The 13,201-nt window shown below is 40.8% G+C and overlaps 1 protein-coding gene across 1 annotated transcript in view; it reads right to left on the bottom strand.

Annotated features, from left to right (window-relative positions):
* LOC135524029 (membrane-associated guanylate kinase, WW and PDZ domain-containing protein 2-like) overlaps window positions 1–13,201 on the bottom strand; it is a 358,255-nt gene that overhangs the window by 205,411 nt on the left and 139,643 nt on the right. The window contains 1 exon segment of the mRNA XM_064951156.1: window positions 12,535–12,759. Coding sequence (XP_064807228.1) covers window positions 12,535–12,759 — 225 coding nt within the window.

Genomic DNA, 13,201 nt, shown 5'->3' with positions numbered 1-13,201 from the left:
ATAAGAGTTCCATTGCATGGGTGTTGGTCTGTTGATGGAGGTTTATTGACATTTTTGCAACTGTTGTTCATAGAGGGTTCAGCAGGTAGCCTGGCAGGTAGGAGCGATGGGCCAGTAACAGAAAGGTTGCTGGATTGATTCCCGAGCCGACTAGGTACAAATCTGCCATTCTGCCCCAGGGCAAGGCAGTTAACCCCAACAAAAACTGCTCCCCGGATGCCATGTCGTGACTGTAGATTAAGGCAGCCCTCAGCACCTCACTGATTCAGAGGGGTTGGGTTATATGTGGAAAACACATTTTAGCCAACCCCTTTGCAGCCAAAGGTAAGGCTCATTTACGTTGTATTACCGCTACAAAATTGTCCCTCCTGTGATCAATGAACAGTGATTGTCAGCATTTGTCATTGACCCATATTGTCATTCATATGATACCCAGAAATCAGCTGAAGACATTCCTAAAACAGTATCAGTCATCAGACAGCATTAAGGTCACGAACAGAGTTGACAAATTGGAGCAGGAGATCTCCAAACTTAAACAGGAAAACTTTGAAAACTTTGAACTGAAACAGCAGAATGACACATGGAAGGAGATGGTTCTTCAATACTGAGCAATAATCTTGACTCTAATCCACTGGGCTAAACAGAGGCAAAAACCAGCGTCTGTGCCGCTTAAATGTGATTTAATAAAATATGCTTCCCCCTTATTCAGTGTTGAAAGCTAACGGACACCATGACTAGTAATAATGTTTTACCCCTAGCACCTCCCACAACACCTTGTTCCTCAAAAACATTTGTTGTTTGTATGGACCCGGTTGATGTCTGTGTGATGAACCAGTCAGTCCTTTAATTTGAACATCAATGTCCACTCATATATCACTATTGTAGTAATGCTTGTGTGAGGCATGTTCGCCAGTGTCGATAAATGACACTGGCAAACCAGGCTGGCTGTTTCGTCTTATATTCACAGAAACTATAAGGTTTCATATTTGCAGTAGCATGAAATATGTTATTTCACTACTAAACCTATCTTCAATCTAATCAATATGTTATACATGTAAACTCAGCAAAAAAAGAAACGTCCTCGCTGTCAACTGCGTTTATTTTCAGCTAACTTAACATGTGTAAATATTTGTATGAACATAACAAGATTCAACAACTGAGACATAAACTGAACAAGTTCCACAGACATGTGACTAACCGAAATTGAATAATGTGTCCCTGAGCAAAGAGGGGGTCAAAATCAAAAGTAACCGTCAGTATCCGGTGTGGCCACCAGCTGTATTAAGTACTGCAGTGAATTTCCTCCTAATGGACTGGACCAAATTTGCCAGTTATTGCTGTGAAATGTTACCCCACTCTTCCACTAAGGCACCTGCAAGTTCCCAGACATTTCTGGAGGGGGAATGGCCCTAGCCCTCAACCTCTGATCCAACAGGTCCCAGACATGCTCAATGGGATTGAGATCCGGGCTCTTCACTGGCCATGGCAGAACACTGACATTCCTGTCTTGCAGGAAATCACGCACAGAACGAGCAGTATGGCTGGTGGCATTGTCGTGCTGGAGGGTCATGTCAGGATGAGCCTGCAGGAAGGGTACCACATGAGGGAGGAGGATGTCTTCCCTGTAACACACAGCGTTGAGATTGCCTGCAATGACAACAAGCTCAGTCCGATGATGCTGTGACATAACGCCCCAGACCATGACGGACCCTCCACCTACAAATCGATCCCACTCCAGAGTACAGGCCTTGGTGTAACGCTTATTCGTTCGACGATAAACACAAATCTGACCATCACCCATGGTGAGACAAAAATGCGACCCGTCAGTGAAGAGCACTTTTTGCCAGTCCTATCTGGTCCAGCGACGGTGGTGGGTTTGTGCCTTACAACAGGCATACAAGCCATCAGTCCAGCCTCTCTCAGCCTATTGCGGACAGTCTGATGGAGGGATTGTGCGTTCCTGGTGTAACTCGGGTAGTTGTTGTTGCCATCCTGCACCTGTCCTGCAGGTGTGATGTTCGGATGTACCAATCCTGTGCAGGTGTTGTTACACGTGGTCTGCCACTGCGAGGACGATCAGCTGTCTGTCCTATCTCCCTGTAGCGCAGTCTTAGGCGTCTCACAGTATGGGCATTGCAATTTATTGCCCTGGCCACATCTGCAGTCCTCATGCCTCCTTGCAGCATGCCTAAGGTACATTCACACAGATGAGCAGGGACCCCAGACCCCTTTTTCAGAGTCAGTAGAAAGGCCTCTTTTAGTGTCCTAAGTTTTCATAACTGTGGCCTTAATTGCCTACCGTGTGTAAGCTGTTTGTGTCTTAATGACCGTTCCACAAGTGCATGTTCATTAACACTTCTTATGGATCAAATCCCCTTAGCGGGATCGATTTGACAACATCAGGTGAAATGGCAGAGCGCCAAATTCAAATTAAATTATTAGAAATATTTAACTTTTAATTGCAATACACCAAAATAAAGCTTAACGTCTTGTTAATCCAGCCACTGTGTCAGATTTCAATAAGGCTTTATGGCGAAAGCAAACCATGCTATTATCTGAGGACAGCACCCCATCAAACAAACACATGACAATCATATTTCAACTCGCCAGGCACGACACAAAACTCAGAAATAACGATATAATTCATGCCTTAACTTTAAAGATCTTCTTCTGTTGGCACTCCAATATGTCCCATAAACATCACAAATGGTCCTTTTGTTTGATTAATTTTGTTGTTATATCCCCAAAATGTACATTTATTTGGCTCTATTAAAATGGGCTTGCCTTAGAAATCTAATGGAAAACAGATTGACCTCAAAAACATTTTCCCTGGATGGATTGTGCTCGGGGTGTCGCCTGCAAAATCAGTTCTGTTTTACTCACAGACATTTTTCAAACTGTTTTAGAAACTTCAGAGTGTTTTCTACCCAAATCTACTAATAACATGCATATCCTAGCTTCTGGGACTGAGTAGCAGGCAGTTTACTTTGGGCATGCTTTTCATCTGGATGTGAAAATACTGCCCCCTATCCCAGAGGTGTTAATGAACAAGCATGGGAAACAGTGTTTATACCCTTTACAATGAAGATCTGTGAAGTTATTTGGATTTTTACTAATTATCTTTGAAAGACAGGGTCCTGAAAAAGGGACGTTTCTTTTTTTGCTGAGTTTAGATGTACCCGTGCCTCCTCATATATGTGAGGAAACTAGGTAAAATGGCTTCTCTTGCACTACCTAGCCCTTCCCTCTACAGCCCTGCGTCTGGCTCAGTACAACCCAGCTATGCTCTCTCCAACCCTTCGTCTGGCTCTGCACAACCCAGCTCCACCCTCTCCAGTCCTGCGTCTGCCCCTACCCCCTTATCTCCGGTTCCTGTGACTGATTCAGATCAGGTAATCAGCTTTAAAGGGGCATTCATCTATTTTCACACATTCAAACCAAAAAAGTTATATTGCATATTTTATTTTATGAAAAAGTAAAATACAAAAACATCCCTGTTTCCCTGTTTAAATAGGTTGAACCCCCCAGGGACAGGGGTGTTTGTTGACAAGCTGGCCTGGGCCTATGCTATAAATGCCAACTCTGCCTCATCCTTTGTACGGACATTGATCACGGCTGTCTATCCCGTGGAGCTGGTGAGCAACCTCCAAGGATGTCAAAGTGGAGAGGACCACACCATCAGCAGCTAGAGAAAACAAAGCTGGACGCCATCTACAGTCAATTTAAAAACAAATCAAAATGTTAACAGGTATATAGGCCTTTGTACATTTACTTACTTTCATCCTTTATTGTAAGTGTTTACTTAACCTGTTACATCTATGGGGGCGTTACTTCATTTTTGGATAAAAAGACGTGCCCGTTTTAAGCGCAATATTTTGTCACAAAAAGATGCTTGACTATGCATATAATTGATAGCTTTGGAAAGAAAACACTCTGATGTTTCCAGAACTGCAAAGATATTGTCTGTGAGTGCCCCAGAACATATGCTACAGGCAAAACCAAGATGAAACTTCAACCCGGAAAGGATTTTTGAGGCTCTGTTTTACATTGTCTCCTTATATGGCTGTGAATGCGCAAGGAATGAGCCTGCCCGATCTATCGTTTCCCTAAGGTGTCTGCAGCATTGTGACGTATTTGTAGGCATATCATTTGAAGATTGACCATAAGAGACTACATTTGCCAGGTGTCCGCCCGGTGTCCTCCGTCGAAATTGGTGCGTCATCTTCAACTGCACGTCTTTTTCCAAGCGATTCACAGGAGAAAGGAGACTACCACGAACGATATATCAATGAAGAGATATGTGAAAAACACATTGAGGATTGATTCTAAACAGCGTTTGCCGTGTTTCAGTCGATATTATGGAGTTAATTTGGAAAACAGTTCGCCGTTTTGATGACTGAATTTTCGGGGTTTTTTGGTACCCAAACGTGATGTACAAAACGGAGCGATTTCTCCTACACAAAGAATCTTTCAGGAAAAACTGAACATTTGCTATGTAACTGAGTCTCCTCATTGAAAACATCCGAAGTTCTTCAAAGGTAAATTATTTTATTTGAATCCTTTTCTGGTTTTTGTGCAAATGTTGCCCGCTAAATGCTACGCTAAATGCTACACTAGCTATCACAAATGCTTGTTTTGCTATGGTTCAAAAGCATATTTTGAAAATCTGAGATGACAGTGTTGTTAAGAAAAGGCTAAGCTTGAGAGCAAGCACATTCATTTCATTTCATTTGCGATTTTATAAATAGTTAACGTTACGTTATGCTAATGAGCTTGAGGCTATAACTGGATACAAGTTTTTTTCATAGCCAAACATGAACAAATGGAGCGATTTGTCCTACACTAATAATATTTTTTTGAAAAACTGAACATTTGCTATCTAACTGAGAGTTTTTTTGTTTTTTTTGTTTTTTTTATTTCACCTTTATTTAACCAGGTAGGCTAGTTGAGAACAAGTTCTCATTTGCAACTGCGACCTGGCCAAGATAAAGCTTAGCAGTGTGAGCAGACAACACAGAGATACACATGGAGTAAACAATTAACAAGTCAATAACACAGTACAAAAAAGGCGAGTCTATATACATTGTGTGCAAAAGGCATGAGGAGGTAGGCGAATAATTACAACCTTGCAGATTAGCACTGGAGTGATAAATGATCAGATGGTCATGTACAGGTAGAGATACTGGTGTGCAAAAGAGCAGAAAAGTAAATAAATAAAAACAGTGTGGGGATGAGGTAGGTGAAAATGGGTGGGTTATTTACCAATAGACTATGTACAGCTATGTAAAGAGTCTCCTCATTGAAAACATCTGAAGTTCTTCAAAGGTAAATGATTTTATTTGAATGATTTTCTTGTTTTTGTGAAAATGTTGCTGGCTGAATTCTAGGCTTCTAGCTATGCTAGCTATCAACACTCTTACACAAATGCTTGTTTAGCTATGGTTGAAAAGCATATTTTGAAAATCTGAGATGACTGTGTTGTTAACAAAAGTCTAAGCTTGAGAGCAAATATATTTATTTCATTTCATTTGCGATTTTCATGAATAGTTAACGTTGCGTTATGCTAATGAGCTTGAGGCTATAAATAGAATCCCGGATCCGGGATTGCTCGACGCAAGAAGTTAATTTATTTTATACCATAGGGGCTACTCTCCAGAAGTAGCCAAGCACCCTTCCAGTTAACTTCGGCTCAGCTATCAACACAAAAATCTCTGAGCTGCGTCCCATGTCCAAGAATAAGGAGCGGAATGTAAAGCTTAATGGACATTTTTGAATAGAAATGAGAATGGACATTATGGAAAGATCATGTAAGTCGTTAAACTTAAATTCACATTCTATTCATAATTCAAGATTACTGTTCTGTTCCATAGTACAAAAGAAAGTTAAGCTAAGTTAAAGGAAGTAACCCAGGACACCCAAAAGTATACCTTCTGCTGTTTGCCTCTAATAGGATATACCGTAGAATGTTAAAATAACTGTCAGTGAAAATCTCACTTTAAAAGTTGATATTCTGTCAACTCATACCCAAATGATGTTTTTGACTCATCCTATTCTCGTATTTGTGGGGAAAGCATAAATTGGAAGAAATTAAAATATCTATATTTTTAAACCACCTCAAACTTGTATCTCAAACAGACAGACTTGCTCATAGACGATGATGATGAGCTAGCCAATCAGCAGGCTGCTTGCATTAATATTTTTTATGACCAGTAAGTCACAACTTTACAACAAAGAAAAGCTGCCTTTTAACATTCTTAATTAACATGTTTGGGGAGGGGACTAAAACTATTTTACTCATATTGTAATTAATTATAGGTCATATTTCATACAAATCTGGAAACACTGGACCGTTACTTCGAACACGGCCTCCATACAGTAGGCCTATTTCTCAATCTAGCTGTATTTTGGAATGCACTATACGGCACTTCAGGGAAATATTTACCAAAGGCAATCATCCTTGTTGCGTACATATTATAACATTTTTTATAAAAGATTTCCAGCACTGTGTAGACACGGTATGAGTGATTGTTTGGCATCATTGTCAGGGAATCGTAATCTGTTCAACTTAAAAATCTTCAACTTTAACAGGTTGCCTGATACGTCATCATGCTTTCTCTTATAACAGACCAGTTAAGGTTTAATTTGATTCTTAAATTGTGTCATGCAGAACTTACACATGGATAAATAAATAGTATTATAAACTTTTTATAAAATCCATGTGTTTTCTAACCGTGGAAAGTCATTCCTGAAATAAAACATTATGTAAAAATGTGTATATAATTTTGTATATAACAACATACACGAAACTCAAAAGTAACAATTACATTTTATAAAAATATATATAACAAATATACAGTACCTGTCAAAAGTTTGGACACCTACTCATTTTTACTATTTTCTACATTGATGAAGAAATCAGAACAATGAAATAACATATAAGGAACATTGTACTAACCAAAACAGTGTTAAATCAAAATATATTTTATATGAGATTCTAAGTAGCCACCCCTTTCCTTGATGACAGCTTTGCACACTCTTGACATTCTCTCAACCAGCTTCATGAGGTAGTCACCTGCAATGCAATTCAATTAACAGGTGTGCCTTGTTAAACCTTAATATGTGGAATTTCATTCCTTCTTAATGCGTTTGAGCCAATTAATTGTGTTGTGAAAAGGTATTGGTGGTTTACAAAAGATAGCCCTATCTGTTAAAAGACCAAGTCCATATTATGGCAAGAACAGCTCAGATGTTGAGGCCAGTGTTTCTGCGGGTACTATTTAATGAAGCTGCCAGTTGTGGACTTGTGATGAGTCTGTTTCTCAAACTAGACATTCTAATGTACTTGTCCTCTTGCCCAGTTGTACACAGGGGCCTCCCGGGGCTGCAACGCTCTAGCTAGTGGTTAGAGCGTTGGACTAGCAACCGGAAGGTTGCAAGTTCAGATTCCCGAGCTGACAAGGTAGAAATCTGTCGTTCTGCCCCTGAACAGGCAGTTAACCCACTGTTCCTAGGCCATCATTGAAAATGAGACTTTGTTCTTAACTGACTTGTGTAGTTAAATAAAGGTTAACAAATGAACAGGGGCCTCCCACTCCTCTTCTGGTTAGAGCCAGTTTGCACTGTTCTGTGAAGGGAGTAGTACACAGCGTTGTACGAGATCTTCAGTTTCTTGGTAATATCTCACACTTCCGGCTTCATTTCTCAGACCAAGAATAGACTGACACGTTTCAGAAGAAAGTTGTTTGTTTCTGGCCATTTTGAGCCTGTAATCGAACCCACATATGCTGATGCTTCAGATACTCAACTAGTCTAAAGGACCAGATGTATTGCTTCTTTAATCAGAACAACAGTTTTCAGTTGTGCTAACATAATTGCAAAAGGGTTTTCTATTGATCAATTAGCCTTTTAAAATTATAAACTTGGATAGCTAACACAATGTGTCATTGAACACAGGACTGATGGTTGTTGATAATGGGCCTCTTTACGCTTATGTAGACATGACATTAAAAATCTGCCGTATCCAGCTACAATAGTCATTTACAACATTAACAATGTCTACACTGTATTTCTGATCAATTATATGTTATTTTAATGGACAAAAAATGTGCTTTTCTATCAAGAACAAGGACATTTCTTAGTGACCCCAAACATTTGAATAGTAGTGTATATATAGTTGTATATACAGTTGAAGTCGGAAGTTTACATACACCTTAGCCAAATACATTTAAACTCAGTTTTTCACAATTCCTGACATTTAATCCGAGTAAAAATTCCCTGTTTTAGGTCAGTTAGGATCACCACTTTATTTTAAGAATGTGAAATGTCAGAATAATAGTAGAGGGAATGATTTATTTCAGCTTTTATTTCTTTCATCACATTACCAGTGGGTCAGAAGTTTACATATACTCAATTCATATTCAGTAGCATTGCCATTAAATCGTTTAACTTGAGTCAAACATTTCGGGTAGCCTTCCACAAGCTTCCCACAATAAGCTGTGTGAATTTTGGCCCATTCCGCCTGACAGAGCGCGTGTAACGGAGTCAGGTTTGTAGGCCTCCTTGCTCGCACACACTTTTTCAGGTCTGCCCACAAATGTTCGATAGGATGGAGGGTAGGGCTTTGTGATGGCCACTCCAATACCTTGACTTTGTTGTCCTTAAGCCATTTTGCCAGAACTTGGAAGTATGCTTGGGGTCATTGTCCACTTGAAAGACCCATTTGTGACCAAGCTTTAACTTCCTGACTGATGTCTTGAGGTGTTGCTTCAACATATCCACGTAATTTTCCTCCCTCATGATGCCATCTATTTGTGAAGTGCACCAGTCCCTCTTGCAGCAAAGCACCCCCACAACATGATGCTGCAACCCCTGTGCTTCACGGTTGGGATGGTGTTCTTCGACTTGCAAGCCTCCTCCCCTCCAAACATAACGATGGTCATTATGGCCAAACAGTTGTATTTTTGTTTCATCAGACCAGAGGACATTTCTCCTAAAAGTACGATCTTCAAATCAAATCAAATTTTATTTGTCACATACACATGGTTAGCAGATGTTAATGCGAGTGTAGCGAAATGCTTGTGCTTCTAGTTCCGACAATGCAGTAATAACCAACAAGTAATCTAACTAACAATTCCAAAACTACTGTCTTATACACACAAGTGTAGGGGGATAAAGAATATGTACATAACGATATATGAATGAATGAGTGATGGTACAGAGCGGCTTAGGCAAGATACAGTAGATGGTATCGAGTACAGTATATACGTATGAGATGAGCATGTAAACAAAGTGGCATAGTTAAAGTGGCTAGTGATACATGTATTACATAAAGATGCAGTAGATGATATAGAGTACAGTATATACGTATACATATGAGATGAATAATGTAGGGTATGTAAATATTATATTAGGTAGCATTGTTTGAAGATCGGGCTACTTTTTTCAACATTCTGTTAAAAATCGCGCAACATTTCAACGTCCTGCTACTCATGCCAGCAATATAGTATATGCATATGATTAGTATGTGTGCATAGAAAACACTGAAGTTTCTAGAACTGGTTCAATGGTGTCTGTGACTATAACAGAACAAGTTCCGTGGTCAAAATCGCCAGAAACCTGATCACAAAATCGACGAAGAAAAAATCCATCCGCCAGTCTTTGTATTGTCTATGGCTTGCCATAAATGATGGAACTGTGCTTACAATTCCTACAGCTTCCACACGATGTCGCCAGTGTTGTGATTTCCAGTTCCCCTTATCCTTGGTGAGATCACTGAATAGCACATCCTGTCTTCAGGTGCGCACCTGGAAATAATGTCGGTGAAAAAATGGACTTCGTTTTGAAAACTTCTAGCTATTGAATACAGATCTCTCCGTGATCAATTTGATCGTTTATTAACGTTTACTAATACCTACACTTGGATAACAGAAGTAGGTTGAAGTGTTTTGTCAAAGTTTATAGGCTACTTTATGAATTTTATAAAATGACGTCGCGTTCGGAAACGTGACTTTTTCCATGGATTTCTCGGTGTTCATAAATGGACATTTTGGGTAAATATGGACCGATTTTAATCGAAAAAAAGACCCAATTGTGATGTTTATGGGACATATAGGAGTGGCTCGGGTGGTTGTTGTCCTTGATGATCTTTATGGCCTTCCTGTAACATCGGGTGGTGTAGGTATCCTGGAGGGCAGGCAGTTTGCCCCCGGTGATGCGTTGTGCAGACCTCACTACCCTCTGGAGAGCCTTACGGTTGTGGGCGGAGCAGTTGCCGTACCAGGCGGTGATACAGCCCGCCAGGATGCTCTCGATTGTGCATCTGTAGAAGTTTGTGTGTGCTTTTGGTGACAAGCCAAATTTCTTCAGCCTCCTGAGGTTGAAGAGGCGTTGCTGCGCCTTCTTCACGATGCTGTCTGTGTGGGTGGACCAATTCAGTTTGTCTGTGATGTGTATGCTAAGGCACCTAAAACGTACTACCCTCTCCACTACCGTTCCATCGATGTGGATAGGGGGTGTTCCCTCTGCTGTTTCCTGAAGTCCACAATCATCTCCTTAGTTTTGTTGACGTTGAGTGTGAGGTTATTTTCCTGACACCACACTCCGAGGGCCCTCACCTCCTCCCTGTAGGCCGTCTCGTCATTGTTGGTAATCAAGCCTACCACTGTTGTGTCGTCCGCAAACTTGATGATTGAGTTGGAGACGTGCGTGGCCACGCAATTGTGGGTGAACAGAGAGTACAGGAGAGGGCTCAGAATGCACCCTTGTGGGGCCCCAGTGTTGAGGATCAGCGGGGTGGAGATGTTGTTGCCTACCCTCACCACCTGGGGGCGGCCCGTCAGGAAGTCCAGTACCCAGTTGCACAGGGCGGGGTCGAGACCCAGGGTCTCGAGCTTGATGATGAGCTTGGAGGGTACTATGGTGTTAAATGCCGAGCTGTAGTCGATGAACAGCATTCTCACATAGGTATTCCTCTTGTCCAGATGGGTTAGGGCAGTGTGCAGTGTGGTTGATATTGCATTGTCTGTTGACCTATTTGGGCAGTAAGCAAATTGGAGTGGGTCAAGGGTGTCAGGTAGGGTGGAGGTGATATGGTCCTTGACTAGTCTCTCAAAGCACTTCATGATGACAGAAGTGAGTGCTACGGGGCGGTAGTCGTTTAGCTCAGTTACCTTAGCTTTCTTGGGAACAGGAACAATGGTGGCCCTCTTGAAGCATGTGGGAACAGCAGACTGGGATAGGAATTGATTGAATATGTCCGTAAACACACCAGCCAGTTGGTCTGCGCATGCTCTGAGGGCGCGGCTGGGGATGCTGTCTGGGCCTGCAGCCTTGCGAGGGTTAACACGTTTAAATGTTTTACTCACCTCGGCTGCAGTGAAGGAGAGGTCGCATGTTTTGGTTGCAGGCCGTGTCAGTCCCTATGTGCAGTTGCAAACCATAGTCTGGCTTTTTTATGGCGGTTTTGGAGCTGTGGCTTTTCCATGCTGAACGGCCTTTCAAGATATGTTGATATAGGACTCGTTCCACTGTGGATATATAGATACTTTTGTACCTGTTTCCTCCAGCATCTTCACAAGGTCCTTTGCTGTTGTTTCACACCAAAGTACATTCATCTCTAAGAGACAGAACGCATCTCCTTCCTGAGCGGTTTGAAGGCTGCGTGGTCCCATGGGGTTTATAGTTGCATACTATTGTTTGTACAGATGATCGTGGTACCTTCAGGTGTTTGTAAATTTCTCCCAAGGACGAACCACACCTCCAATTGGCTCAAATGATTATATAATTTTCTGGAATTTCCCAAGCTGTTTAAAGGCATAGTCAACTTAGTATATGTAATCTTCTGACCCACTGGAATTGTGATACAGTGAATTATAAGTGAAATAATTTGTCTGGAAACAATTGTTGGGAAAATTACTTGTGTCATGCACAAAGTAGATGTCCTAACCGACTTGCCAAAACTATAGTTCGTTAACAAGATATTTGTGGAGTGGTTGAAAAACGAGTTTTAATGACTCCAACCTAAGTGTATGTAAACTTCTGCCTTCAACTGTATAAATATACTGTATATATATATTATATATATATATATATATATATATATATATATATATATATATATATATATATATTTGTGCGAATAAAGCATCTGAATACTTATGTAAAACCTGTTTTTGCTTTGTCATTATGGGGTATTGTGTGTAGATTGATGATGGAAAACGACATTTTAATAAATTTTTTAATAAGACTAACGTAACAAAATTGGAAAAAGTCAAGGTGTCTGAAAACCAAATGCAGTTAAAATATACAAATACACCAATGACATATAAAGCCAAAAATGCTAAATCTTACCTCGTGAATTTTTAGATTACTTATTAGATGTTTGTAAATATACTTTTCTGCCATACAAGATTATTATTTGATTTTCATAATTATTTTCATATAGGTATTTTGCTGCCACTGTATGTTTGTGTGTTTAGTGAAATTAAGAACAGGACTAGAGTCTAGGGGTCGTTTTAGAGTCTAGGGGTTGCTCACCTGGCGTAATGGCCACACCATTCTCGTTGACCACGGGAAGGCTGCAGTCCTCCTCCTCAGGCAGCTCCAGGCTGGCTCGCTGCTCCATGTTGCTAACCGACTGGTTCCTCTTCCTCTTGCCCTGGGCACTGGACCAGGCTCCGGGCAGCAGCGCCTCACTCACATTCAAGGGAGGGGCCGCCGGACTGGGCTCGGCTGGGGGCTTGGGAGTACCGTACAAGTTCTCTGGAGAAAGGAAAACAAACGCACATTGAGGTAGCGAGGTGCGGGCCAGTGGAACTGAAAACACAAAAATAGAGGTTGCCGCAGACTATTGCTCCACCGATCCAATACATTTATTAATCGACAGGGCACATCGAAATCAAATCAAATCACTTTTTATTTGTCACAAGCGCCGAAATGCTTAGTTACAAGCCTTTAACCAACAATGCAGTTCAAGAAATAGAGTAAATAAAAATTTAAATTAACTAAATTTATTAATTAAGTTAAAAAAATCCAATCAATCAAAAAGTAACACAAGAAATATACATAAAAATAATGAGGCTATATACAGGGGGTATCGGTACAAAGTCAATGTGCGGGGGTACAGATTAATCGAGGGAATTTGCAAAGTGACTATACATAGATAATAATCCGAGAGGTGGGAGGGGTGATTACTGGCCATTTG

This window comes from Oncorhynchus masou, chromosome 31 (assembly GCF_036934945.1).
Source record: "Oncorhynchus masou masou isolate Uvic2021 chromosome 31, UVic_Omas_1.1, whole genome shotgun sequence".
Classification (NCBI taxonomy): Eukaryota; Metazoa; Chordata; class Actinopteri; order Salmoniformes; family Salmonidae; genus Oncorhynchus; species Oncorhynchus masou.
This window is presented reverse-complemented; position numbering and strand designations above follow the sequence as displayed.